General features: G+C 44.9%; 1 protein-coding gene across 1 annotated transcript in view; it reads right to left on the reverse strand.

Moving 5' to 3' along the window:
- Window positions 1–27443, reverse strand: part of LOC118366659 (potassium voltage-gated channel subfamily H member 3) — a 221509-nt gene that overhangs the window by 21126 nt on the left and 172940 nt on the right. The window contains exons 7-10 of the mRNA XM_052493694.1: window positions 26330–26534; window positions 20261–20641; window positions 8346–8545; window positions 7967–8216 (exon numbers count right to left, since the gene is read on the reverse strand). Of these exons, the coding sequence (XP_052349654.1) occupies window positions 7967–8216; window positions 8346–8545; window positions 20261–20641; window positions 26330–26534 (1036 nt within the window). The remainder of the gene's footprint in view (window positions 1–7966; window positions 8217–8345; window positions 8546–20260; window positions 20642–26329; window positions 26535–27443) is intronic.

The following is a 27443-nucleotide window of genomic DNA, read 5'->3' on the forward strand; positions in this document are numbered from 1 at the left end:
ACTTTTCAAACATGCCCTCCTCTCCCTTCCTATATAAAGCCTTGACGACAATATAACCTCCTGTTCCGAGGATGTGAGGACGACGGTCCGTTGTCAGAATGGTTCAGATAATAACTACAGAACGAAGCCAACATCAGCGTGAGCTTTGGTTGCGAATAGTATGAACTTTGACCTCTTATTCATTACAGAAGTGATACCTCCTAGCGGCGACATTCTTCAAAGGACAAAGGACTCGGTTGGGCAACACAACCTTCCATCTACCATCAACCTACCGAAGCGCAGCTCAGAGTAAATATTTATTGCATTGGGCGGTAATTTAGAATGCATAAGATACTGTATTTACGATAGCACAGCTTCGCCCTTTGTTCCTCAGTCTTCCCACTCTTTCACTCAAACCCAGACCCTTTTCTTTTGTGTAACCAGCTGTCATCTGTTCCGCCCGCTAGGGACGTTTTCATTTATGACGTAATTGGTAATCAAGTTATGATTAATTATGTATATGTGTAATTGTGTGTGGTATTTAGTTAGGTATTTAGTAAATAAATAATTAAACCAACATTTTCTATTGCTGATTCAACTTGTTAGCCAGGGTTCGTGAAGATTTACAACTTTCAGATGAGACTGAATTAAAGTGACGATTAATATTGACTGCTATTGATGTAAAAACTCTCTTTAAGAGTTTATTCAGAAGATAATAGCTCTATAAATATTATTTCGTGGTGCCCTGACTCTAGTTAATTACATTTACATTACATTTACATTTAAGTCATTTAGCAGACGCTCTTATCCAGAGCGACTTACAAATTGGTGCATTCACCTTATGACATCCAGTGGAACAGTCACTTTACAATAGTGCATCTAAATCTTAAAAGGGGGGGGGGGGGTGAGAAGGATTACTTATCCTATCCTAGGTATTCCTTAAAGAGGTGGGGTTTCAGGTGTCTCCGGAAGGTGGTGATTGACTCCGCTGTCCTGGCGTCGTGAGGGAGTTTGTTCCACCATTGGGGGCCAGAGCAGCGAACAGTTTTGACTGGGCTGGCGGGAACTGTACTTCCTCAGTGGTAGGGAGGCGAGCAGGCCAGAGGTGGATGAACACAGTGCCCTTGTTTGGGTGTAGGGCCTGATCAGAGCCTGGAGGTACTGAGGTGCCGTTCCCCTCACAGCTCCGTAGGCAAGCACCATGGTCTTGTAGCGGATGCGAGCTTCAACTGGAAGCCAGTGGAGAGAGCGGAGGAGCGGGGTGACGTGAGAGAACTTGGGAAGGTTGAACACCAGACGGGCTGCGGCGTTCTGGATGAGTTGTAGGGGTTTAATGGCACAGGCAGGGAGCCCAGCCAACAGCGAGTTGCAGTAATCCAGACGGGAGATGACAAGTGCCTGGATTAGGACCTGCGCCGCTTCCTGTGTGAGGCAGGGTCGTACTCTGCGGATGTTGTAGAGCATGAACCTACAGGAACGGGCCACCGCCTTGATGTTAGTTGAGAACGGCAGGGTGTTGTCCAGGATCACGCCAAGGTTCTTAGCGCTCTGGGAGGAGGACACAATGGAGTTGTCAACCGTGATGGCGAGATCATGGAACGGGCAGTCCTTCCCGGGAGGAAGAGCAGCTCCGTCTTGCCGAGGTTCAGCTTGAGGTGGTGATCCGTCATCCACACTGATATGTCTGCCAGACATGCAGAGATGCGATTCGCCACCTGGTCATCAGAAGGGGGAAAGGAGAAGATTAATTGTGTGTCGTCTGCATAGCAATGATAGGAGAGACCATGTGAGGTTATGACAGAGCCAAGTGACTTGGTGTATAGCGAGAATAGGAGAGGGCCTAGAACAGAGCCCTGGGGACACCAGTGGTGAGAGCGCGTGGTGAGGAGACAGATTCTCGCCACGCCACCTGGTAGGAGCGACCTGTCAGGTAGGACGCAATCAAGCGTGGGCCGCGCCGAGAGATGCCCAACTCGGAGAGGGTGGAGAGGAGGATCTGATGGTTCACAGTATCGAAGGCAGCCGATAGGTCTAGAAGGATGAGAGCAGAGGAGAGAGAGTTAGCTTTAGCGGTGCGGAGCGCCTCCGTGATACAGAGAAGAGCAGTCTCAGTTGAATGACTAGTCTTGAAACCTGACTGATTAGGATCAAGAAGGTCATTCTGAGAGAGATAGCGGGAGAGCTGGCCAAGGACGGCACGTTCAAGAGTTTTGGAGAGAAAAGAAAGAAGGGATACTGGTCTGTAGTTATTGACATCGGAGGGATCGAGTGTAGGTTTTTTCAGAAGGAGTGCAACTCTCGCTCTCTTGAAGACGGAAGGGACGTAGCCAGCGGTCAGGGATGAGTTGATGAGCGAGGTGAGGTAAGGGAGAAGGTCTCCGGAAATGGTCTGGAGAAGAGAGGAGGGGATAGGGTCAAGCGGGCAGGTTGTTGGGCGGCCGGCCGTCACAAGACGCGAGATTTCATCTGGAGAGAGAGGGGAGAAAGAGGTCAGAGCACAGGGTAGGGCAGTGTGAGCAGAACCAGCGGTGTCGTTTGACTTAGCAAACGAGGATCGGATGTCGTCGACCTTCTTTTCAAAATGGTTGACGAAGTCATCTGCAGAGAGGGAGGAGGGGGGGGGGGGAGGAGGATTCAGGAGGGAGGAGAAGGTGGCAAAGAGCTTCCTAGGGTTAGAGGCAGAAGCTTGGAATTTAGAGTGGTAGAAAGTGGCTTTAGCAGCAGAGACAGAAGAGGAAAATGTAGGGAGGAGGGAGCGAAAGGATGCCAGGTCCGCAGGGAGGCGAGTTTTCCTCCATTTCCGCTCGGCTGCCCGGAGCCCTGTTCTGTGAGCTCGCAATGAGTCGTCGAGCCACGGAGCGGGAGGGGAGGACCGAGCCGGCCTGGAGGATAGGGGCATAGAGAGTCAAAGGATGCAGAAAGGGAGGAGAGGAGGGTTGATGAGGCAGAATCAGGAGATAGGTTGGAGAAGGTTTGAGCAGAGGGAAGAGATGATAGGATGGAAGAGGAGAGAGTAGCGGGGGAGAGAGAGCGAAGGTTGGGACGGCGCGATACCATCCGAGTAGGGGCAGTGTGGGAAGTGTTGGATGAGAGCGAGAGGGAAAAGGATACAAGGTAGTGGTCGGAGACTTGGAGGGAGTTGCAATGAGGTTAGTGGAAGAACAGCATCTAGTAAAGATGAGGTCGGCGTATTGCCTGCCTTGTGAGTAGGGGGAAGGTGAGAGGGTGAGGTCAAAAGAGGAGAGGAGTGGAAAGAAGGAGGCAGAGAGGAATGAGTCAAAGGTAGACGTGGGAAGGTTAAAGTCGCCCAGAACTGTGAGAGGTGAGCCGTCCTCAGGAAAGGAGCTTATCAAGGCATCAAGCTCATTGATGAACTCTCCGAGGAACCTGGAGGGCGATAAATGATAAGGATGTTAAGCTTGAAAGGGCTGGTAACTGTGACAGCATGGAATTCAAAGGAGGCGATAGACAGATGGGTAAGGGGAGAAAGAGAGAATGACCACTTGGGAGAGATGAGGATCCCGGTGCCACCACCCCGCTGACCAGAAGCTCTCGGGGTGTGCGAGAACACATGGGCGGACGAAGAGAGAGCAGTAGGAGTGGCAGTGTTATCTGTGGTGATCCATGTTTCCGTCAGTGCCAAGAAGTCGAGGGACTGGAGGGAGGCATAGGCTGAGATGAACTCTGCCTTGTTGGCCGCAGATCGGCAGTTCCAGAGGCTACCGGAGACCTGGAACTCCACGTGGGTCGTGCGCGCTGGGACCACCAGATTAGGGTGGCCGCGGCCACGCGATGTGGAGCGTTTGTATGGTCTGTGCAGAGAGGAGAGAACAGGGATAGACAGACACATAGTTGACAGGCTACAGAAGAGGCTACGCTAATGCAAAGGAGATTGGAATGACAAGTGGACTACACGTCTCGAATGTTCAGAAAGTTAAGCTTACGTAGCAAGAATCTTATTGACTAAAATGATTAAAATGATACAGTACTGCTGAAGTAGGCTAGCTGGCAGTGGCTGCGTTGTTGACTTTGTAGGCTAGCTGGCAGTGGCTGCGTTGTTGACACTACACTAATCAAGTCGTTCCGTTGAGTGTAATAGTTTCTACAGTGCTGCTATTCGGGGGCTAGCTGGCTAGCTAGCAGTGTTGATTACGTTACGTTGCGTTAAAAGAACGACAATAGCTGGCTAGCTAACCTAGAAAATCACTCTAGACTACACAATTATCTTTGTAGCTATGTAGCTATGTAGCTAGCTACGATCAAACAAATCAAACCGTTGTACTGTAATGAAATTAAATGAAAATGTGATACTACCTGTGGAGCAATTTGTAAGTCGCTCTGGATAAGAGCGTCTGCTAAATGACTTAAATGTAGAATGTAAATGAGCGAAGCGGAATGCACCGGGTTGTTGAGTTCTATTCAGAAGACGTTGGCTAGCTGTTGGCTAGCTAGCAGTGTCTCCTACGTTAAGGACGACAAATAGCTGGCTAGCTAACCTCGGTAAATTAAGATAATCACTCTAAGACTACACAATTATCTTGGATACGAAGACAGCAAAGACAGCTATGTAGCTAGCTAACACTACACTAACATTTACATGATTAGCTCAATCAGGTAATATTAATTACGGATAAATTATTTTATAGAATAGCATGTCATATCACTTAATCCGGCATAGCCAAAGACACGACAGGGGTAAGAAGGAATGGGTGGGAAGGGTTAAGGGTTAAGGGTTAGGGTTAGGATTAAGGGTTAGTGATAATAGGATTTAGAATTTTGGTCCCCACAAGGATAGTACAACAATGTCTGATTGAACGTCAGCTGTCTGTAAAATTTATTGACTGTGGCCACTTTACACTACTGGTCAAAAGCTTTAGAACACATACTCATTCAAGAGTTTTTAAAAAATGTTTACTATTTTGTACATTGTTCAATAATAGTGAAGACATCAAAACAATGAAATAACACATTTCGAGACATGTAGTAACCAAAAAAATAATTAAACAATTCAAAACATATTTTATATTTGAATTTCTTCAAATAGCCACCCTTTGCCTTGATGACAGCTTTGCACACTCGTAGCATTCTCTCAACCGGATTGATGAGGTAGTCACCTAGAATGCATTTCATTTAATGGGTGTGCCTTCTTAAAAGTTAATTTGTGGAATTGATTTCCTTTTTTGAGCGATTGAGCCAATCAGTTGTGTTGTGACAAGGTAGTAGGGGCATACAGAAGACAGCCCTATTTGGTAAAATACCAAGTCCATATTATGAGAAGAACAGCTCAAATAAGCAAAGAGAAATGACAGTCCATCCATACTTTAAGACTTGAAGGTCAGTCAATATGAATACTTCAAGAACTTTGAAAGTTTCTTCAAGTGTAGCCGCAAAAAAACATCAAGCGCTATGATGAAACTGGCTCTCATGAGGACCACCACAAGAAAGGAAGAACCAGAGTTACCTCTGCTGCAGAGGATACTTTCATTAGAGTTACCAGTCTCAGAAATTGCAGCCCAAATAAATGCTTCACAGAGTTCAACTAACAGACACATCTCAACATCAAATGTTCAGAGGAGACAGTGTGAATCAGGCCTTCATGGTCGAATTTCTGCAAAGAAACCACTACTAAAGGACACCAATAATAAGAATAGACCCGCTTGGTCCAAAGAAACACGAGCAGTGGACATTAGACCGGTGGAAATCTGTCCTTTGGTCAGGAGTCCAAATTGGAGATTTTTGGTTCCAAATGCCGTGTCCTTGTGAGACACGTGTGGGTGAATGGAGGATCTCCACATGTGTATTTCCCACCGTGAAGCATGGAGGAAGAGGTGTTATGGCATGGGGCTGCTTTGCTGGTGACACCATCTGTGATTTATTTAGAATTCAAGGCATACTTAACCAGCATGGCTACCACAGCATTCTGCAGCGATACGCCATCCCATCTGGTTTGAGCTTAGTGGGACTATCATTTGTTTTTCAACAGGACAATGAGCCAACACACCTCCAGGCTGTGTAAGGGCTATTTGACCAAGAAGGAGAGTGATGGAGAGCTGCATCAGATGACCTGGCCTCCACAATCACCTGACCACAACCCATTTGAGATGGTTTGGGAATAGTTGGACCGCAGAGTGAAGGAAATGCAGCCAACAAGTGATCAGCATATGTGGGAACTCCTTCAAGACTGTTGGAAAAGCTTTCCAGGTGAAGCTGGTTGAGAGAATGCCAAGAGTGTGCAAAGCTGTCATCAAGGCAAAGGGTGGCTATTTGAAGAATCTTCAATATAAAATATATTATGATTTGTTTAACACTTATTTGGTTACTACATGTGTGATATTTCATAGTGTTGATGTCTTCACTATTATTGTACAATGTAGAAAATAGTAAAAATAAAGAAAAACCCTTGAATGAGTGCTCTAAAACTTTTGCCCGGTAGTGTACTGAGACAGGATCATTTGTCAGTCTGTCACACAGTCAACTCTGTTTGTCTGTGTGGGTGTGTTTGTCTGTGTGGGTGTGTTTGTCTGTGTGGGAGGGGGTACTTGTACATTAATTTGTTGTTTCTTTACATGGCCTTGAATGACTTTTCCAACTGCCAATAATTCCTAATTCTGAGCGTAGTTACCCTAATCAACATTTCAAGATGTCATTGCAGTAATACTAATAGACCCCTTCCTACTTCAACACAAGTCATAATCTGCAACAAGATATCACAGTCTCATGTCATTTCTTGACGTCCTTGGAAAAACATCTATTTTTGCCTAGTAACTCACTTCATTTCACCCTGATTGGTTAAGTTAAGGGTTAGGGTTTGGGATAGGGTTAAAAATAGGAATAACTCTAGGGTTAAGATCAGGCAATAATTCCGATTGGTTAACAGTTCAGGCATTCATTCTGATTGGTTAAGTTAAGGATTAAGGTTTGGGATAGGGTTAAAACAGAAAAACACCTCCAGGTTAAGTTTAGCCATTAATTAAGACTAGCCTTGCTAACTCATTGTGGATGGATGGCTCAGTGGTCTAAGCAGTGAGCTCCAACTCCATAGACTGCTGGTTTAATTCCAGCTCCTGGCACTTGTTTTGAGTTGTTTTTTTGCCCCTAGTGGACAGTTTTGACAGCTTCTCCTGACATCCTGGGGACCTGCAAAAATGCCACATTTCTACTTGAATCTGGAGTGATCTCTCTGGTCATAATATAGCCTAGTTCCCATCAATACAGATCAGCCTGTAGATATAAGATATGAGATATTTACTTATATGATGCACCAGCTTCTTGATACTGTAAAGGTTAACTAGATTTAAACTGGTATAGATTGGGGTTAGGGGGTTTCCAATCCAGTGCTCCCCTGTATTTCAACCTGGACTCAGGGGTACACGTAACATAGTAAATGTAAACCCGGGACATACCAATTGTGATATGTTACGTTTCGTATGGTATGCATGAATTTGTGGATGTCCATCATCCATTTTGTACGATATGTATGATATGTATGATACGATTTACAGTTTGAACAATATGTTACGAATTTGCAAATAGGGTGACATTCCAATTTGTTGTGACTAACATTAGCTAGGTGGTTAACACTAACGTTAGCTAGGTGGCTATCGTTAGCTAGGCTAGGGGTTAGGGGTAAGTTTAGGGTTTAGGGGAAGGATTAGCTAACATGCTAAGTAGTTGCCAAAGTAGCTTTTGTGTTTTATGCCTACCCATCCACCCCGACCAACCACCTTACTTTAGTCTAATACCAAACGTAACATAATCTGGGTGTCCCGGATATATGTTTACTATGCTACGTCTAGTCTATGAGACCAGGCTGTGTAATTCACTGCAAATGCATGTGTATTGTGTGATTGTTTAGAAAACAAAAGCAGGTCTGTTAGAATGTGCATGTCATCAGGTATATGCACTTATGTGTGTGTGCCTGTGTGCGTGTGTGCGTGTGTACATGTGTGCCTGCGTGCGTGAGTCTGTGTGCCCTATGTCTCCTTACCTAGTATAGCCAACACAGTGTTGTCCTTCAGCACCTCCATGGACCCGGAGCAGACAAAGTAGATGGCCTGCAGGGCGTCTCCCTGGCGGATGAGGAACTCTCCCGGGGCGCAAAACGACGTCTTGATGATGAGGGACAGGGAGCGCAGACACCCCCTACTGGCCGACTCAAACAGCGGCAGCTGCAGCAGCTCCTTATTCAGGTGCATGGCGATGTCCGCCCTCAACTCGTCTGGGAAGTCCTTCAACAACTAGAGAGAATGGGGGATGAGAAAGAGAGAATAAAAGATGAGCGATAGAGTTTGGACAGAGAGGATTGACAGGTGAGAGAGAAAGTTGAAGATGTAGAATAGGGGGAAGAAAGAGAGGCAATAACCCACCTCGCTGACGTCGATGCCATTATTAACAGACCAGGTTGTCTGGAAGCACTCCAGCATACGTTGCTCCAGGGCTTTGGGCAGGCGGTGGACCCTGATGAAGTCCTTCAGGTCCTTGGTACGGGTGTGGTAGAGGGAGCGTCGAGAGTACATCCTCTGAATGATGGCGGTCACGTTACCAAACACCACCGCATGCATCAGGGCTGGTGGCAAAGGGACAGGGAGAGGTTAGTGTGTGTGTGTTGCTGTGTGTGGAGGGGGGAAGTGGGGGTGGAGGATGTGTAAGTGTGTGAGTGTGTGTGTCTGTGTGCGTGAGTGTGTCTTCAACGTAATAATCAGTCATAGATAATACTTAATGATACAAACAGAAAATAGTTTCACATACAAGATACATATACCAGATGCACAACAATCATCTACACCAAGCCCAGGAAGATCAGACAGTAATCTGTTACAGCCATACTGTATCTACAGAAGGTACATTGCTCATGTAACAGTGTTGCTTCCGTCCCTCTCCTCGCCCTAACCTGGGCTTCAACCAAGGACCCTCTGAACACATCAACAACTGCCTCCCATGAAGCATCATTACCTATCGCTCCACAAAAGCCACGGCCCTTGCAGAGCAAGGGGAAACAACTACTTCAAGGTCTCAGAGCAAGTGACGCCACGGATCGAAATGCCACTAGCGCGCACCGCTATCTAGTTAGCCACACCGGTTACACTCACAGCGTTTAAATAGCATACCCCTGCCAAAATAGAGGTCTAATCGCACTGCCTCTCTCTCTCTCCCTCTGATTTTCTTTCTTATCTCTTTCTTTCCTGCTTATCCTTCTCTCTGTGTGTCTGATTACGGCTCTGCTCTTTCTACCACCCCCTCTTCCATCGCTCTCTCTCCACACACACACACACACACACACACATGCACACACACACTTTTGTTTTACTATCCTTGTGGGGAACAAAACATTTATTCCCTTTCAAAATCATATTTTCCCTAACCCTAAACCTAACTCTAACGCTAAACCTAAACCCAACCTTAAATCTAACCCTAACCCTAATTGTAACCCTAACCCTAAGCCTAACCCCTAAGCCTAAAATAGCCTTTTTACTTGTAGGGTCTGGGGAAATTTTCCTTGTTTTACTATCCTTGTGAGGACTTCTGGTCCCCACAAGGATAGTTAAACCAAACCACACACACTGATGGCACAGAACAATTTGACTCTGTGTGATTGTGTGGGTGGTTGCTTTTGGAGGTTTGCAAGGATGGGTATGTGTGTCTCCAGTGACTGAGGTTGAGAGTGTGTGTAAGTCTGATAGAAGGGGCCACTAACAAGGGTGCTGTGACTGTGTGTACATGGATGGTTAATTATCAGAGCCAACTGAAGCAGACACATTGAAGGGGCCCATTCTAAGAACTCTCTCCTGACCGATTAGACAATCAGTGAGTTCCTCAGTCCTATGATCCTAGATGATCATATCATTCTTATTGTGTAACAGTCTGGTTCTGGGTAGACAGGTTGTTTTTTCTCCCTGTGAGGATGAAGCTCTCTAATATTCTCCGTCTGTCTGGCACATCGCCACGGTTACCTGTAGGACTATAGCCAGCTTATCTGTATTTAAACCGTGTTTAAACTTCAACTCTCCAGGCAAAGCAGGTTAAATGTGCCTATTTTGACATGTTCCAATGAGACAATTTTGGGCAGGATGTATGAGTGTTTTGTGCTGTGTTTGTGTGCGCACACATTAAATGTGTATGGATGTGTTACTTTCAGTGTTGAGCAGTGTCTTTTTTAAGTGTATGACTCTGTGTCTGTGTTGACACTAGAGAGTGTGCTAATGTGTGGATGGCATTTCAGCTGTCAGCTGGCTGGGACAGTAATGGCACAGTGCTATGCTCTGGTGACAAGCCTGTGTCTGTCTGTCTGTCTGTCTGTCTGTCTGTCTGTCTGTCTGTCTGTCTGTCTGTCTGTCTGTCTGTCTGTCTGTCTGTCTGTCTGTCTGTCTGCCTGCCTGCCTGCCTGCCTGCCTGCCTGCCTGCCTGCCTGCCTGCCTGCCTGCCTGTCTGCCTGTCTGTCTGTCTGTCTCTCTGTCTGTCTGTGTAGCCTCCACACTTAATTACAGCACTTTAATTGCACTGAGGCCTAAGAATATGCCCTCCTCCTCTTTCTCTTTACTGCCCCCCTCTTATTGAAGAAACACCAGACTGGACATCTGGAATGGTGTCAATTTGTTACACCACCCTGCCTGCGTGTTGAATGGCACCATATTTCCTATATTGTGCACCTTTGACCAGAGCCCATAGGGATGGCTGAAAGTAGTGGACTATGTGGAATAGGGTGACATTTGGGATACATTCATAGACATTCACCACTCTCAAGTTACATCATTGACAGTTGTTCCATTTGCAAGAAGCCCTGGGGAAAGCAGGTTGCTGCGAACACGTTGCTGATTTTTCATTTAAGCTAATAATATGCAGACAGTTTCCATTTGAACCATTTATTATGAACTAGTCTACCAGGCATGAACTCAAATGAACCAACCAACTCCAAAATGTGACAAGGAGTGGGATTGATCACTGTGATGTGGCCTCATGGGAGATGTAGTCTAAGGATCAGTGGGGAACTGTAAGGGCATTCAGCACAAAAGCATTCATAATGATTTATACAATTATTTATATTTTTGTATTTAAATTTCGTTGTAATTTCTATTTAATCTTTTCTTCAATTTAAACGATATTCTATTTAATTTATTCAGTTTGTGTTGGAAAGGGAATGGTTAACACTGAACATTGTTCTTTGGTGGTCTCTGGGGAGAAAAATCTTCGCTAGCCATTGGCTAGGCCCTCAGAAGCTAGGCGGAATGCATCTGCATTCAACTGTATTAGGGCAGAATTTTGGAGTGACAGAGAAAACAACCAATCACATTTTGCAATGGGTGGGACAGTTTGTTTCTACTTCCGCCTTCACGAAGGCCTAGACAAGTCACTGCTGAGTGCGAGCAGTATCCTAGTTTGAGTTTTCTTTTAGGGGGTAGATTAGCTGTAATATTGCAGATAGAGTTGAAGTCGGAAGTTTACATACACTTAGGTTGCAGTCATTAAAACTCATTTTTCAACCACTCCACACATTTCTCATTAACAAACTACAGTTTTGGCAAGTCGGTTAGGACATCTACTTTGTGCATGACACAAGTAACTTTTCCAACAATTGTTTACAGACGTATTATTTCACTTATAATTTACTGTATCACAATTCCAGTGGGCCAGAAGTTTACATACACTAAATTGACTGTGCCTTTAAACAGCTTGGAAAATTCCAGAAAATGATGTCATGGCTTTAGAAGCTTGGCTAATTGATAGTCTAATTGACATCACTTGAGTCAATTGGAGGTGTACCTGTGAATGTATTTCAAGGCCTACCTCCAAACTCAGTGCCTCTTTGCTTGACATCAAAATCAAAAGAAATCAGCCAAGACCTCAGAAAAACAATTGTAGACCTCCACAAGTCTGGATCATCCTTGGGAGCAATTTCCAAATGCCTGAAGGTATCACATTCATCTGTACAAACAATAGTATGCAAGTATAAACACCATGGGACCTCACAACCGTCATACCGCTCCTAGAGATAAACGTACTTTGGTGCGAAAAGTGCAAATCAATCCCAGAACAACAGCAAAGGCACTTGTGAAGATGCTGGAGGAATCAGGTACAAAATTATCTATATCCACAGTAAAACAAGTCCTATATCAAACATAACCCGAAAGACCACTCAGCAAGGAAGAAACCACTGCTCCAAAACCGCTATAAAAAAGCCAGACTAAGGTTTGCAACTGCAAACTGGGGACAAAGATCGTACTTTTATGGAGAAATGTCCTCTGGTCTGATGAAACAAAAATAGAACTGTTTGGCCAGTGACCATCACTATGTTTGGAGGACAAAGGGGGAGGCTTGCAGGCTGAAGAACACTATCCCAACCGTGAAGCACAGGGTGGCAGCATCATGTTGTGGTGGTGCTTTGCTGCAGGAGGGACTGGTGCATTTCACAAAATAGATGGCAAATGGGTCTTCCAAATACAAATTGAATGTATGTAAACTTCTGACCCACTGGGAATGTGATGAAAGAAATAAAAGCTGAACTAAATCATTCTCTCAACTATTATTCTGACATTTCACATTCTTAAAACAAAGTGGTGATCCTAACTGACCTAAAACAGGGAATTTTAAATGTCAGGAATTGTGAAAAACTGAGTTTAAATGTATTTGGCTAAGATGTATGCAAACTTCCGACTTCAAACTAAACACTCTAATGTACTTGTCCTCTTGCTCAGTTGTGCACCGGGGCCTCCCACTCCTCTTTCTATTCTGGTTAGAGCCAGTTTGAGGCGGTTCTGTGAAGGGAGTAGTACACAGTGTTGTACGGGATCTTCAGTTACTTGGCAATTTCTCGCATGGAATAGCCTTCATTTCTCAGAACAAGAATAGACTGATGAGTTTCAGAAGAAAGTTCTTTGTTTCTGGACATTTTGAGCCTGTAATCGAACCCACAAATGCTCATGCTCGAGATATTCAACTAGTCTAAAGAAGGCCAGATGTGTTGCTTCTTTAATCAGAACAACAGTTTTCAGCTATTCCAACATAATTGCTAATGATCAATTAGCTAATCCAAGTTTATACTTTTAAAAGGCTAACACCGTGCCATTGGAACACAGGAGTGATAGTTGCTGATAATGGGCCTCTGTACACCTATGTAGATATTCCATAAAAAATCTGCCGTTTCCAGCTAACAATAGTCATTTACAACATTTACAATGTCTACACTGTATTTCTGATCAACTTGATTTTATTTTATTGGACAAAAATGTGCTTTTCTTTCAAAAACAAGGACATTTCTAAGTGACCCCAAACTTTTTAATGGTAGTGTACAGTATATTATATGTCCACACTATGAAGTTGGATTAGTACTGTGAAATTGTGAAAATAATGTCAATTTCGTTTTAGTGAAATAATTGTTTGAAAAGACTGCCTGAAATTCAGCCAGGCTGTTTTGGTGGGATGGAGTTTTGGCCTGCCTGGCTGTTTTGGTGGGATGGAGTTTTGGCCTGCCTGGCTGTTTTGGTGGGATGGAGTTTTGGCCTGCCTGGCTGTTTTGGTGGGATGGAGTTTTGGCCTGCCTGGCGTCCTCATAAGTTAATAGACCAATAACAAAGAAAAACCGTTCCAAACCAGCTAGTTTCTCTTCCCCACTCAGACCACTCCCAGACAAAAATTCTTGCTTGAGAAATTGCTCTTTACCAAGATGAGATTTTTGTTTGTTTTTGACCATTTTAATGAAAACATTTTTACCCAGATGTTAAAGGCTGCATTGCGCCTTTCATGTCGCCCTTCAAGGTGAACTTTAAAAGTGAAGTTTAAGATGATCATCATTTGGTGAGTGGCAGTGGCACCCGCTTGCTGTTAGGTATCTCTTTGTAAATATTGCATGTGAAACATTGTTGCATTTAACCTTTACATCACCGGTTACTTTGTGTGCTGAACAAGATAAAATATGTTTGTAATGGGAAATAATAGCGGTACATGTCAATTTGGAAATGCTTAATGGTTGTATTTTTGCTATTATCGCAGGGGCCTACTGGATTCTTGTGAACGGGCTGTTTTTACAGTAGGCTATGCTGTGTGTGACTGCTTTCTTTTTATTGGCCGTGTGATTTACAAAAAGCGTTTCTCTCCTGCACGGAGCGTGTAGATTACGGTCGCTTTCCATTCAGCACCACGAGCCTTTTACCTTTGATGTGTCACTGTTGTCATCGCTAGGCTATTGGTGATAGTGATAGTGTTAGGCTACTGTAGGATGTTTAAACTGTTGTTGTTGTTGTTGCTCGTCGCATTATTCCATGCAGGGCGTGTGCGTGACAGCCCAATGCGTGGCTCAGGCTTGTAATGATTCATTCATGATGTCATCAAAAATCATTGCTACTCAAATCATATTTTAATTGTCACATGCTTCGTAAACAACAGATGGAGACTGACAGTGAAATGCTTATTTACGGGCCCTTCCCAACAATGCAAATAAAGAATTATAAAAAATTATAATAATAGAAAAATGGTAACACAAGGACAAAATACAAAATGAGCAATGATAGCTTGGCAAAATACACGGGGTAACAGTACCGAGTTGAGGTGCAAGGGTACAAGGAAATGGAGGTACATATGTACAGTGCATTCGGAAAGTATTCAGAACCCTTGACTTTTTCCACATTTTGTTTAAGTTCAGTCTTATTCTAAAATGTATGAAATTGTTTTTGTTTACCTCATCAATCGACACATAATACCCCATAATGACAAAGCAAAATCTGTTTTTAGACATTTTTGCAAATATATTAAAAACGGAAATTTCACATTTACGTAAGTATTCAGACCCTTTATTCAGTACTATGTTGAAGCAACTTTGGCAGCGATTACAGCCTCGAGTCTTCTTGAGTACGACGCTACAAGCTTGGCACACCTGTACTTGGGGAGTTCTCCCATTCTTCTCAGCAGATCCTCTCAAGATCTGTCTGGTTAGATGGGGAGAGTTGCGGCACATCTATTTTCAGGTATCTCCAGAGATGATCAAATGGGTTAAAGTCCGGGCTCTGGCTGGGCCACTCGAGGACATTGTTGTGAAGCCACTCATGCGTTGCCTTGGCTGTGTGCTCAGGGTCGTTGTCCTGTTGGAAGGTGAACCTTTGCCCCAGTATGAGGTCCTGAGCGCTCTGGAGCAGGTTTCTTCCATTTAAGAATGATGGAGGCCACTGTGTTCTTGGGGACCTTCAATGCTGCAGCATTTTTTTGGTACCCTTCCCCAGACCTGTGCCTCGACACAATGCCTACTGACAATTCATTCGACCTCATGGCTTGGTTTTTGCTCTGACATGCACGGTCAACTGTGGGACCTTATATAGACAGATGTGTGCATTTCCAAATCATGTCCAATGAATTCAATATACCACAGGTAGAATCCAATCAATTTGTTGAAGCATCTCAAGGATGATCAATAGAAACAGGACACACCTGAGCTCAATTGTGAGTCTCATAGCAAAGGGTCTGAATACTAATGTAAATAAGGTATTTCTGTTTTTATTTTTAATACATGCGCAAAAATGTCTGCAAAAACTGTTTTCACTTTTCATTATGGTGTATTGTGTGTAGATTGATGAGGAAAAAATATTTAGAATAAACAAAACAAAATGTGGAAAACGTCAAGGGGTCTGAATACTTTCCAAATGCACTATCTAGTCGGACGTTTAAATGCACCTTAGCCAAATACATTTAAACTCAGTTTTCACAATTCCTGACATTTAGTCCTAGTAGAAATTCCCTGTCTTAGGTCAGTTAGGATCACCACTTTATTTTAAGAATGTGACATGTTAGAATAATAGTAGAGAGAATATTTTTTTCAGTTTTTATTTCATTCATCACATTCCCAGTGGGTCAGAAGTTTACATACACTGAATTATTATTTGTTAGCATTGCCTTTAAATTGTTTAACTTGGGTAAAATGTTTTGGGTAGCCTTCCACAAGCTTCCCACAATTTGTTAGATGAATTTTGGCCCATTCCTCCTGACAGAGCTGATGTCACTGAGTCAGGTTTGTAGGCCTCCTTGCTCGCACACGCTTTTTCAGTTCTGTCCACAAATGTTCTATAGGATTGAGGTCAGGGCTTTGTGATGGCCACTCCAATACATTGACTTTGTTGTCCTTAAAACATTTTGACACAACGTTGGAAGCATGCTTGGGGTCATTGTCCATTTGGAAGACCCATTTGCGACCAGGCTTTAACTTCCTGACTGATGTCTTGATATGTTGCTTCAATATATCTACATAATTTTCCTCCCTCATGATGCCATCTATTTTGTGAAGTGCACCAGTCCCTCAAGCAGCAAAGTACCCCCACAACATGATGCTGCCACCCCCATGCTTCATGGTTGGGATGGTGTTCTTCAGCATGCAAGCCTCCCCCTTTTTCCTCCAAACATAAGGATGGTCATTATGGCCAAACAGTTCTATTTTTGTTTCATCAGACCAGAGGACATTTCTCCAAAAAGTACGATCTTTGTCCCCATGTGCAGTTGCAAACCGTAGTCTGGCTTTTTTTTATGGCGGTTTTGGAGCAGTGGCTTCTTCCTTGCTGAGTGGCATTTCAGGTTATATAATGTGGCAGACCAGGGGGTTTGGTCAAGACGTTTACATAGATCAGACACGGACAGAGTATGATTAGCTCAGTTTCAAGGGTGTTTATTAAATAATACATCAAAAAGAAAAGAACAGGTCTCCCCCATGAGACCCTCTCCGGGATACCTTCTCCTGGGCTCCGGGTCTTCCTGTATCCTGTCGGGCAAACAAACTCAACTCCCTCGGCTTAGCTCGGGTAACCGTATCCAACCACATGGAAGTCACCTCACTTCCCCTCGTCCTCTCCCTATGTGCTGCCCTTCTGGCAGCTTTATGGGCCTCGCACAGCTGGTGAGCAAGCCGCCCTTGATTACTCACCAACTCCCAATCAGCCCCAATTTGTCCTGTCCGGAGAGCCCGTCGAGACCTGGCACTTCCAGCAGATGTGGCCACCGCCTCGTGATGTAGACTTCATCTGTTACCAGGCCTCGACGAGTCTCCCCCTGGTGGCTGACCTGCTGTACGCCACAGTTGATATAGGACTCGTTTTTCTGTGGATATAGATACTTTTATACCTGTTTCCTCCAGCAACTGCACAAGGTCCTTTGCTGTTGTTCTGAGATTGATTTGCACTTTTCTCACCAAAGTAAATTAATCTCTAGAAGACAGAACACGTCTCCTTCCTGATCGGTATGACGGCTGCATGGTCCCATGGTGTTTATACTTGCGTACTATTGTTTGTACAGATGAATGTGGTACCTTCAGGCGTTTGGAAATTGCTTCCAAGGATGAACCAGACTTGTGGAGGTCTACAATTTTTTATGTAAACTTCTGACCCACTGGAATTGTGATACAGTGAATTATAAGTGAAATAATCTGTCTGTAAACAATTGTTGGAAAAATGACTTGTGTCATGCACAAAGTAGATGTCCTAACTGACTTGCCAAAACTATAGTTTGTTAACAAGAAATGTGTGGAGTGGTTGAAAAACGAGTTTTAATGTCTGTAAAATTCAGACTTCAACTGTAGGTAGGGGTAAAGTAACTAGGCAACAGGATAGATAATAGACAGTAGCAGCAGCATATGCATTAGAGCTAGATATAATGTTGTGTGTTTTAACTGATGATGTTTCTGTTATTTGTCTTCATTTTGTAGTTGAAGTTTGACGTAATACAACTTTTCCCCCCCACTGAAGGTCCAATAGACATGATTCGATACTGAGGCTGCATTCTCTGTTTCCTTGATAGAGCACATAGAGAGAAACTTGAAGCACTGTAGAGGAACACCTGCCCTACTGCTGGGAGACCTGGGTGTTTGACGCTCGTGGCAAGAGAAGAGAAGAAGAGATTCAAATTGAACAGAGGAGAATACCAACACTATCTTTGCTGCTACTGTATATTCATGTCTCAGTGGGGTCCCGGCACCAGTTAATGAGTTAAGTGAATATTTAGGCCACTCCACGCTGAGAGGCTCTCTGGGAGGGCACACACACGCCCTCGGCCCTGGCATATACTGCTCAACTCGAGGAAGGGAGAGGGGGAGGAAGGGATGGAGGCAGTGAGAAAGGGATTAGGGAGGGGATATGGAGGGAGTAGGGAGAAAGAGATTAGGGAGGGGATATGGAGGGAGTAGGGAGAAAGGGATCAGGGAGGGGATATGGAGGGAGTAGGGAGAAAGGGATTAGGGAGGGGATATGGAGGGAGTAGGGAGAAAGGGATTAGGGAGGGGGATATGGAGAGAGTAGGGAGAAAGGGATTAGGGAGGGGATATGGAGGAGTAGGGGATATGGAGGGAGTAGGGAGAAAGGGATTAGGGAGGGGATATGGAGGGAGTAGGGAGAAAGGGATTAGGGAGGGGATATGGAGGGAGTAGTGAGAAAGGGATTAGGGAGGGGATATGGAGGGAGTAGTGAGAAAGGGATTAGGGAGGGGATATGGAGGGAGTAGTGAGAAAGGGATTAGGGAGGGATATGGAGGGAGTAGTGAGAAAGGGATTAGGGAGGGGATATGGAGGGAGTAGGGAGAAAGGGATTAGGGAGGGGATATGGAGGGAGTGAGAAAGGGATTAGGGAGGGGATATGGAGGGAGTAGGGAGAAAGGGATTAGGGAGGGGATATGGAGGGAGTAGGGAGAAAGGGATTAGGGAGGGGATATGGAGGGAGTAGGGAGAAAGGGATCAGGGAGGGGATATGGAGGGAGTAGGGAGAAAGGGATTAGGGAGGGGATATGGAGGGAGTAGGGAGAAAGGGATTAGGGAGGGGATATGGAGGGAGTAGGGAGAAAGGGATTAGGGAGGGGATATGGAGGAGGAAGGGAGAAAGGGATAGAGGGATATCTGTGTTATACCACTCACTTATGTCATAATTACTCAATAACAGTTTGCCATTGTCATTATTGAAGAGCCATTTCTGTTGATATCGTTAGAATCTCTGGTACACTACATGATCAAAAGTATGTGGACCTGCTCAATGAACATCTCATTCCAAAACAATGGCATTACTATGTAGTTGGTCCCCCCTTTGATGATATAACAGCCTCCACTCTTCTGGGAAGGCTTTTCACTAGATGTTGGAACATTGCTGCGGGGACTTGCTTCCATTCAGCCACAAGAGCATTAGTGAGGTCGGGCACTGATGTTGGGCGATTAGGCCTGGCTCGCAGTCGGCGTTCCAATTCATCCAAAAGATGTTCGATGGAGTTGAGGATAGGGCTCTGTGCAGGCCAGTCAAGTTCTTCCACACCAATCTCGACAAACCATTTCTGTATGAATCTCGTTTTGTGCACAGGGGCATTGTTATCCTGAAAAAGGAAAGGGCCTCCCCCAAACTGTTGCCACAAAGTTGGAAGCACAGAATTATCTAGAATGTCATTGTATGCTGTAGCGTCAAGATTTCCCTTCACTGGAACAAAGAGCCTAACCCCAACCATGAAAAACAGCCCCAGACCATTATTTATCATCCACCAAACTTTACAGTTGGCACTATTCATTCGGGCAGGTAGCGTTCTCCTGGCATCCGCCAAACCCAGATTCTTCCGTTGACTGCCAGATGGTGAAGCGTGATTCATCGCTCCACAGTCCAATGGCGGCGAGCTTTAAAACACTCCAGCCGACGCTTGGCATTGCGCATGGTGATCTTAGGCTTTTGTGCTCGGCCATGGAAATCCATTTCATGAAGCTCCCTATGAACAGTTATTGTGCAGATGTTGCTTCCAGAGGCAGTTCGGAACTTGGTAGTGAGTGTTGCAACTGGGGACAGACGATCATTACGTGCTACGCACTTCAACACTCCGCAGTCCAATTCTGTGAGCTTGTCTACAACTTCGCGGCTGAGCCGTTGTTGCTCCTAAACATTTCCACTTCACAATAACAGCACTTACAGTTGACCAGGGCAGCTCTAGCAGGGCAGATATTTGACGAACTGACTTGTTGGAAAGGTGGCATCCCATGACGGCGCAACGTTGAAAGTCACTGAGCTCTTCAGTAAGGCCTTTCTACTACAAATGTTTGAATATGGAGACTGCATGGAGGTGTGCTCGATTTTATACACGTGGTCAGCAACGGGTGTGGCTGAAATAGCCAAATCCACTAATTTGAAGGGGTGTCCACATACTTTTGTATATCTAGTGTATATTTATAAACAGTATACACCAGAGAGCGATAGCAGAGGAGGCAAACATCATTAGAAGGTGGTTTCCTATCCCCTGACACCACTGAGACCTGACGTTCTCACCAACCAATAACGTCCCTGTTGTATCTCCAGGGACTCACCTCCTATGAGCATGGTGCAGATGGAGAAGATCTTCTCAGAGTCGGTGTTGGCTGAGACATTTCCGAAGCCCACGCTGGTCAGACTGCTCAGAGCGAAGTACAGAGACGTCACGTAGGAGCTCCTCACTGATGGACCCCCACCCAGAATCCCTCCACCCTGTCCCCCACCGACCCCCGCCCCAGTCCCAGTCCCTGTGACGTTCCACTGGCTGGAGTTCCACGAGTCCTGCCCTGCTAGCTCCAACCCGGACACGTTCCATTGGCTACTGTTGGCCGGGAAGGCGTTGACAATGGCGGGGTGCAGCAAACCAGGAGCCAAAGTAGTAAGGGGAGACAGGAAGTAAGGGGTGCCCAGACGCTTTCCCAACTCGTGGAGCCAACCTGAGAGAGGGGGGAGGGGGAAGGAAGAGGGAGACAAAGAGAGGGAGAAGGAGAGGGAGGGAGGGAGAGAGAGAGATAGAGGGGGAGAGAGAGAAGGAGGGGGAGAAATACAAAAGGAAAGTTACATACAGATACCTAGCTGAATAACACATTGTGGACAGCCTGTCTGCGATCCACATAAACACACTCATGGGGGAAGAAACTGTAGCTTTAACCTTGTAGTTGAACTGGGCTGCCCAATGTACACAGTGTGCACACACGCACGCACGCACGCACGCACACGCACACACACACACACACACACACACACACACACACACACACACACACACACACACACACTGAAGCTGACCCAGTGTATAAACAAGGCGCACTAATGAATGTCTCTGGGTAGTCTCAGTGAACTGAATAAACCAATATCATTAGGAATGTTACACCTCAGTTGTTGCCTAATTAGCTTGTCATTATGCAAGCTAGCATTTCTAGGACATGTTGAGTATAATCTTTCTGATTTATGTGCCAGCGTGTGTGTAGTATGTGTACGTGTTGGTTAGGTGTGTGAGTGTGTGTCAGTATGCAGCAGTATGTGTGTGAATACATTTGTTTATCAATGTGTGTGCACTGGGGTGGGTCTTTTGAATAGGGTTCCTTATATGGCTGTGCGAACATAACAAATTATGTAAGAACTTGGCAGAACTGTCTCAGTCAGCTTTTCTGTCCATGCACAGCCAGATACATATACTTTGCTGTCCGTGGTCCTGAACTAACTCTCTGGCAACTCCTCTTATCTTACCTTGTCCAAGGTTCTGAACATACCCTCTCTCTCAACTGCCTCCTGCAGTCTCCCTGCCTTTGTCCATTTAACATACAGTATCTGTCCTCCTTTGCTCTGAAATAATGCTGTCCATGGTGCTGAACTCCAGGCCAGACCTCTATATAAGGCTGCTAGCAAGCTTACTCTTCTCTCTCTAAGAAACTGTATCAGAGCCAAAGCTTGATTGATTTGTGATCTGTCTGCAGGTGTATCCCAGGAGGTTACATACTGTTATTCTAGCTCTGTCTGTCAGCCTGTCAGTCACCCAGCCCACGTCTTTGATAGACGTAGCAGGAGAAGCACAGACGGTTCTACTGAAGTTGTGAATCTTTGACGTGACACTCAAAAGATAACAACCTCTCTGAGAGTTCAGTCTTCACAGCATCCAAAACAACAGGTAGGGAGAGAATGAGGGGGATGAGAAAGAGTGAAAGGACAGATGGAGAATTCTAGATGAGGTGCTGACAGAGACAAAGTTAGAAACCCCACACACGAGTGCATACACATCACACTGAGTCCCATATATTCCATTTGAATAAACTGCCTGAACGCTATCTAGTGTCCCCAGAATTAAATAAAATGTGCCTTTCAAGATTCTAACATCAGCCTTTAGTCAAGTGCTCACCAGAGACGTTCTCTCTCTCTCTCTCTCTCCCCCTCTTTCTCTCTCTCTCTCCCCCCCCTCTCTCTCTCTCTCTCTCTCCCCCCTCTCTCTCTCCCTCTCTTTCCCTCTCTCTCCCTCCCCCCTCCCTCCCTCCCTCCCTCCCTATATATTGCACTACTTTTGACCAGAGACATATGGGTCCTGGTCAAAAGTGTGCACTATATAGGGAATAGGGTGACATTTGGGACAAAGTCATATCCTAGTCAAGGACTTATTTGATGAAGCATTCATCTGCTTAGTAATTGCTCTTTTTGTCCTCTTAGACATTGTGAGGATCCAAGGTCTCTCATACACCCACACGGATTTCAAACACATATTCAACACAACAATGTTTACTTTCCAGCAATGGCTATTCTCTTTTCCATTATACAACTCTAGAATACTATAATTGATGTGGCAGCCTCGCTCTAGCCCGTTCTTCTACCGCCCCCTCCTTCTCCCCGTCTCTCTTCTGCTCTCTATTGCCTGTGTATTGCCTAGCTCAGTGGACACTCCACCACAGGGCTCTGCAGTAGTCTGCTGGATAGCTGGCCATTTGTAAGGAAGGGCAGGGTGCAGGGAGCTGAAAATCATTTGTCAGGCAGTATTGCGGCTGTGGATGCGGAAAGGAGAAGGGTGCAGAGAGATATATTGTGGCTATGCTAGCATGGAGGAGCAGGGTGCCTGTGCCTGTAGGGAGAAGGGTACGCTAAGGAGGGATGGAGGGAGCAGCAAGGAGCAGGGAACTGAGTATTAGACAGTATTGTGCATCGTGGCTGTGGTTGCATCGAGGAGAAGGGTGTACGCAGGGAGCAGAGAACTGAGCATCAGCCCTGACTAAGAGCTGCTCCCATGGACTTGAATTATTGATATGTATGCAGAAAAAGAGGTTCTGCAGCCGTTCACAGTACAACCCTACAGTACCTGCAGACACACACAAACACAAATGAACGCCTGTGGTCTATCTGTTGATATGTCTTTGTTGCTGTTGTTGTTGTGAGCTGCTGCTGCTGTTGATGTGTTTGTCATGTTACTAGAGCCGGTCTATAAATACTGCTGATCTATAATAATAACAGATGAAAGAAAACAGGCCTATAAGATGTGAGGGTTTCTGTGCGTTTGTATAGGAAATTGAAAATATGCTATTACATTTGGTGCTTTCATGGAATGGTTTGGCAATGCTGATGGCTATGTAAGGCTCGAAAGACAATTCATGTTTGACAGTCTCCTACCTAAAGAAATATTTTTGTCTCAAATAAATGTATCAATCTCATATCACTGCAGTATAATATAAAACTGGTCCAACTCGCTTTTATACTGAGCTGGGACAAGCCAAACCTCTGCCTACCCAATCAACTGTAATCATCCCAATGAATTAAAGATCAGTCTGACCTTGCATTAGCATTTGAAGGACACCACGCTTTTCTAAACCAACTAAATCTAACAGCTCAAGAATGGCTATGGCTACCACCAAAATCACCTCCCACAACGTACCAACTTACCCGCCAATCAAGCTTTGAATAGTACAGGCTCAATCAACTTACAGAAAATTGCAACCGGTCAGGAATGGCTGTGGGTACCCTCAAAATCAAACCCTAAACTTCAGAATACAAACTGACCCACCATTAAAGCCTTGAATAAGCATGAGCAACCAGGAAATGCCTGTGAAACCAATGACAGTCTCTGAAAAAGTTGGGTTCATGGCACTTGAGTCCTGGGGCTGGGCTAAAGATATGCAGCAGGCCTGGCTGGAACACCCTGGACACTGCCTTAGGAAAGTATTCACACCCATTGACTTTTTCCACATTTTGTTACGTTACAGCCTTACTCTAAAATGGATTAAATGAAGAAAAAATATCTGCATTCTACACACATTACAGCATAATGACAAAGTGAAAACAGGTTTCTAGAAATGTTTGCAAATGTATTAAAAATACAAAACAGAAATACCTTATTTACATGCGTATTGACCCTTTGCTATGAGACTCAAAATTGAGCTCAGGTGCATCCTGTTTCCATTGATCATCCTTGACATGTTTCTACAACTTGATTGGAATCCACCTGTGGTAAATGCAATTGATTGGACATGATTTGTAATGGGATCCACCTGTCTATATAATGTCCCACAGTTGACAGTGCATGTCAGAGCAAAGAACAAGCCATGAGGTTGAAGGAATTGTCCGTAGAGCTCCGAGGCACAGATCTGGGGAAGTGTACCAAAACATTTCTGCAGCATTGAAGGTCCCCAAGAACACAGTGGCCTCCATCATTCTGAAATCGAAGCAGTTTGAAACCACCAAGACTCTTCCCAGAGCTGGCTACCTGGCCAAACTGAGCAATCGGGGGAGAAGGACGTGAGGGAGGTGACCAAGAACCCAATGGTCACTCGGACAGAGCTCTAGAGTTCCTCTCTGGACATGGGAGAACCTTCCAGAAGGACAACCATCTCTGCAGCACTCCACCAATCAGGCTTTTATGATAGACTGGCCAGACGGAAGCAACTCCTCAGTAAAAGGCACATGACAGCCCGCTTGGAGTTTTCCCAATGGCACCTAAAGACTCTCAGACAATGAGATTCTCTGGTCTGATGAAACCAAGATTGGCCTGAATGCCAAGTGTCGCATCTGGAGGAAACCTGGCACCATCCCTACAGTGATGCATGGTGGTGGCAGCATCATGCTGTGGGGATGTTTTCAGCTGCAGGGAGTCAGGATCGAGGCAAAGATGAACGAAGCAAAGTACAGAGAGATCCTTGATGAAAACCTGCTCCAGAGTGCTAAGGACCTCAGACTGGGGCAAAGGTTCACCTTCCAACAGGACAACGACCCTAAGCACACAGCCAAGACAGCGCATGAGTGGCTTCAGGACAAGTCCCTGAATGTCCTTGAGTGGCCCAGCCAGAGCCTGGACTTGAACCTCATCTAACATCTCTGGAGAGACCTGAAAATAGCTGTGCAGCAACTCTCCCCATCCAATCTGACAGAGCTTAAGAGGATCCGCAGAGAAGAATGGGAGAAACACCTCAAATACAGATGTGCCAAGCTTGTAACGTCATACCCAAGAAGACTAGAGGCTGTAATCACTGCCAAAGATACAGAGTACTGAGTAAAGGGTCTGAATACTTATGTAAATGTGATATAAAAAAAATACAATAAAAAAAATGTTAAAAAATGTCTAATCCTGTTTTTGCTTTGCCATTATGGGGTATTGTGTGTGGATTGATGAGGGAAAAAAACAATGTAATACATTTTAGAATAAGGCTGTAACGTAACAAAATGTGGAAAAAGTCAAGGGGTCTGACTACTTTCCGAATGCACTTTATATTGGTGCTTTGGTACTGGTCCAGGACACAAAGATATTGTCAGTATCCTTTCTGGGGATCAGTGTCTCAGAGTAAGGGTGCTGCTCTAGGATCAGATCCCCCATCTTATTCATCATGATCTAAAATGTAAAACTGAACCTAGGTCAGCACTCCTACTCTGAGACACTATAAATATCGACTTCTGAGCCATTTAATATTAGGCTGTGGGTCAGACTATGGTCCAGACAGGTCCACAATGACTAATGTTAATGATGCTCTTGATTCCAGGGGCGGCTCCATAAAGTGACTGACCACTAAGGTATATTGATCAGTCAGTTACCATGTCTCAGGCAGGGGCCCCTAAGGCAGTAGAGCTGGCAGAGAGGACATGGTCTGGACCTGGCCAGTCGCCCACTGCCATATCTGCTACAGTTCATAAAGTCAAAACGGATTAGAGTTCACTCTCTGACTAAGACAGAGTGTGTTTGTATTTGTGAGTGTGTGTGTGTGTCTTTTTCTACCTACCCAGAGGATTTTAAGATGCAGTTTTCTATTTAGTGATGCATGTAGAATATCAAGGAGGTTTCGCCTTATTAAAATCATCTATTGTATTTATCATGAATACTATGAGGGAGACTCATCCTCCATGACAGCATAACTGCTGTTTCCTGATCAAATCTTAGGCTAAAACGATTAAACACCTCCTTTTGCAACAGCCAGACACGTTAGAAGTCCTGAATTGAATTACATCATGAATAGTCATTGTACAGAAGGTCTAGTAAGACCCATGTATGTTATTTTATTCATTAATATTATATCATTAGATATATTATACAACTGGATGCCTGTGATGCTGCATCTTGGCTAAGGCTCCCTTGACAAAACAGATGACAATCTCAATGTGCAATGCAGACATCCCGGTGTACTGACCGATGTCCCAGTAGTTGGGGCTGTTTTCGATCTCTCTGCGTCCGATGAAGTACCAGACGCAGGCCATCCAGTGGGCCAGCAGGGCGAACATGGACATGAGCAGGGTGAGGACCACAGCACTGTACTGGGAGTAACGCTCCAGCTTCTGGAGCAGCCTCAGCAGGCGCAGCAACCGCACTGTCTTCAGCAGGTGGACCCCAAAGTACTGCAGAAACACATAGATACAGGCACACATATCTCGGTTCTGAAGGTAAAGTACTGTAGAAACACATAGATACAGGCACACATATCTCGGTTCTGAAGGTAAAGTACTGTAGAAACACACAGATACAGGCACACATATCTCGGTTCTGAAGGTAAAGTACTGTAGAAACACACAGATACAGGCACACATATCTCGGTTCTGAAGGTAAAGTACTGTAGAAACACACAGATACAGGCACACATATCTCGGTTCTGAAGGTAAAGTACTGTAGAAACACATAGATACAGGCACACATATCTCGGTTCTGAAGGTAAAGTACTGTAGAAACACACAGATACAGGCACACATATCTCGGTTCTGAAGGTAAAAGTACTGTAGAAACACACAGATACAGGCACACATATCTCGGTTCTGAAGGTAAAGTACTGTAGAAACACACAGATACAGGCACACATATCTCGGTTCTGAAGGTAAAGTACTGTAGAAACACACAGATACAGGCACACATAGCTCGGTTCTGAAGGTAAAGTACTGTAGAAACACACAGATACAGGCACACATATCTCGGTTCTGAAGGTAAAGTACTGTAGAAACACACAGATACAGGCACACATAGCTCGGTTCTGAAGGTAAAGTACTGTAGAAACACATAGATACAGGCACACATATCTCGGTTCTGAAGGTAAAGTACTGTAGAAACACATAGATACAGGCACACATATCTCGGTTCTGAAGGTAAAGTACTGTAGAAACACACAGATACAGGCACACATATCTCGGTTCTGAAGGTAAAGTACTGTAGAAACACACAGATACAGGCACACATATCTCGGTTCTGAAGGTAAAGTACTGTAGAAACACACAGATACAGGCACACATATCTCGGTTCTGAAGGTAAAGTACTGTAGA

The sequence above is a fragment of the Oncorhynchus keta genome, chromosome 34 (genome assembly GCF_023373465.1).
Source record: "Oncorhynchus keta strain PuntledgeMale-10-30-2019 chromosome 34, Oket_V2, whole genome shotgun sequence".
Lineage (NCBI taxonomy): Eukaryota > Metazoa > Chordata > Actinopteri > Salmoniformes > Salmonidae > Oncorhynchus > Oncorhynchus keta.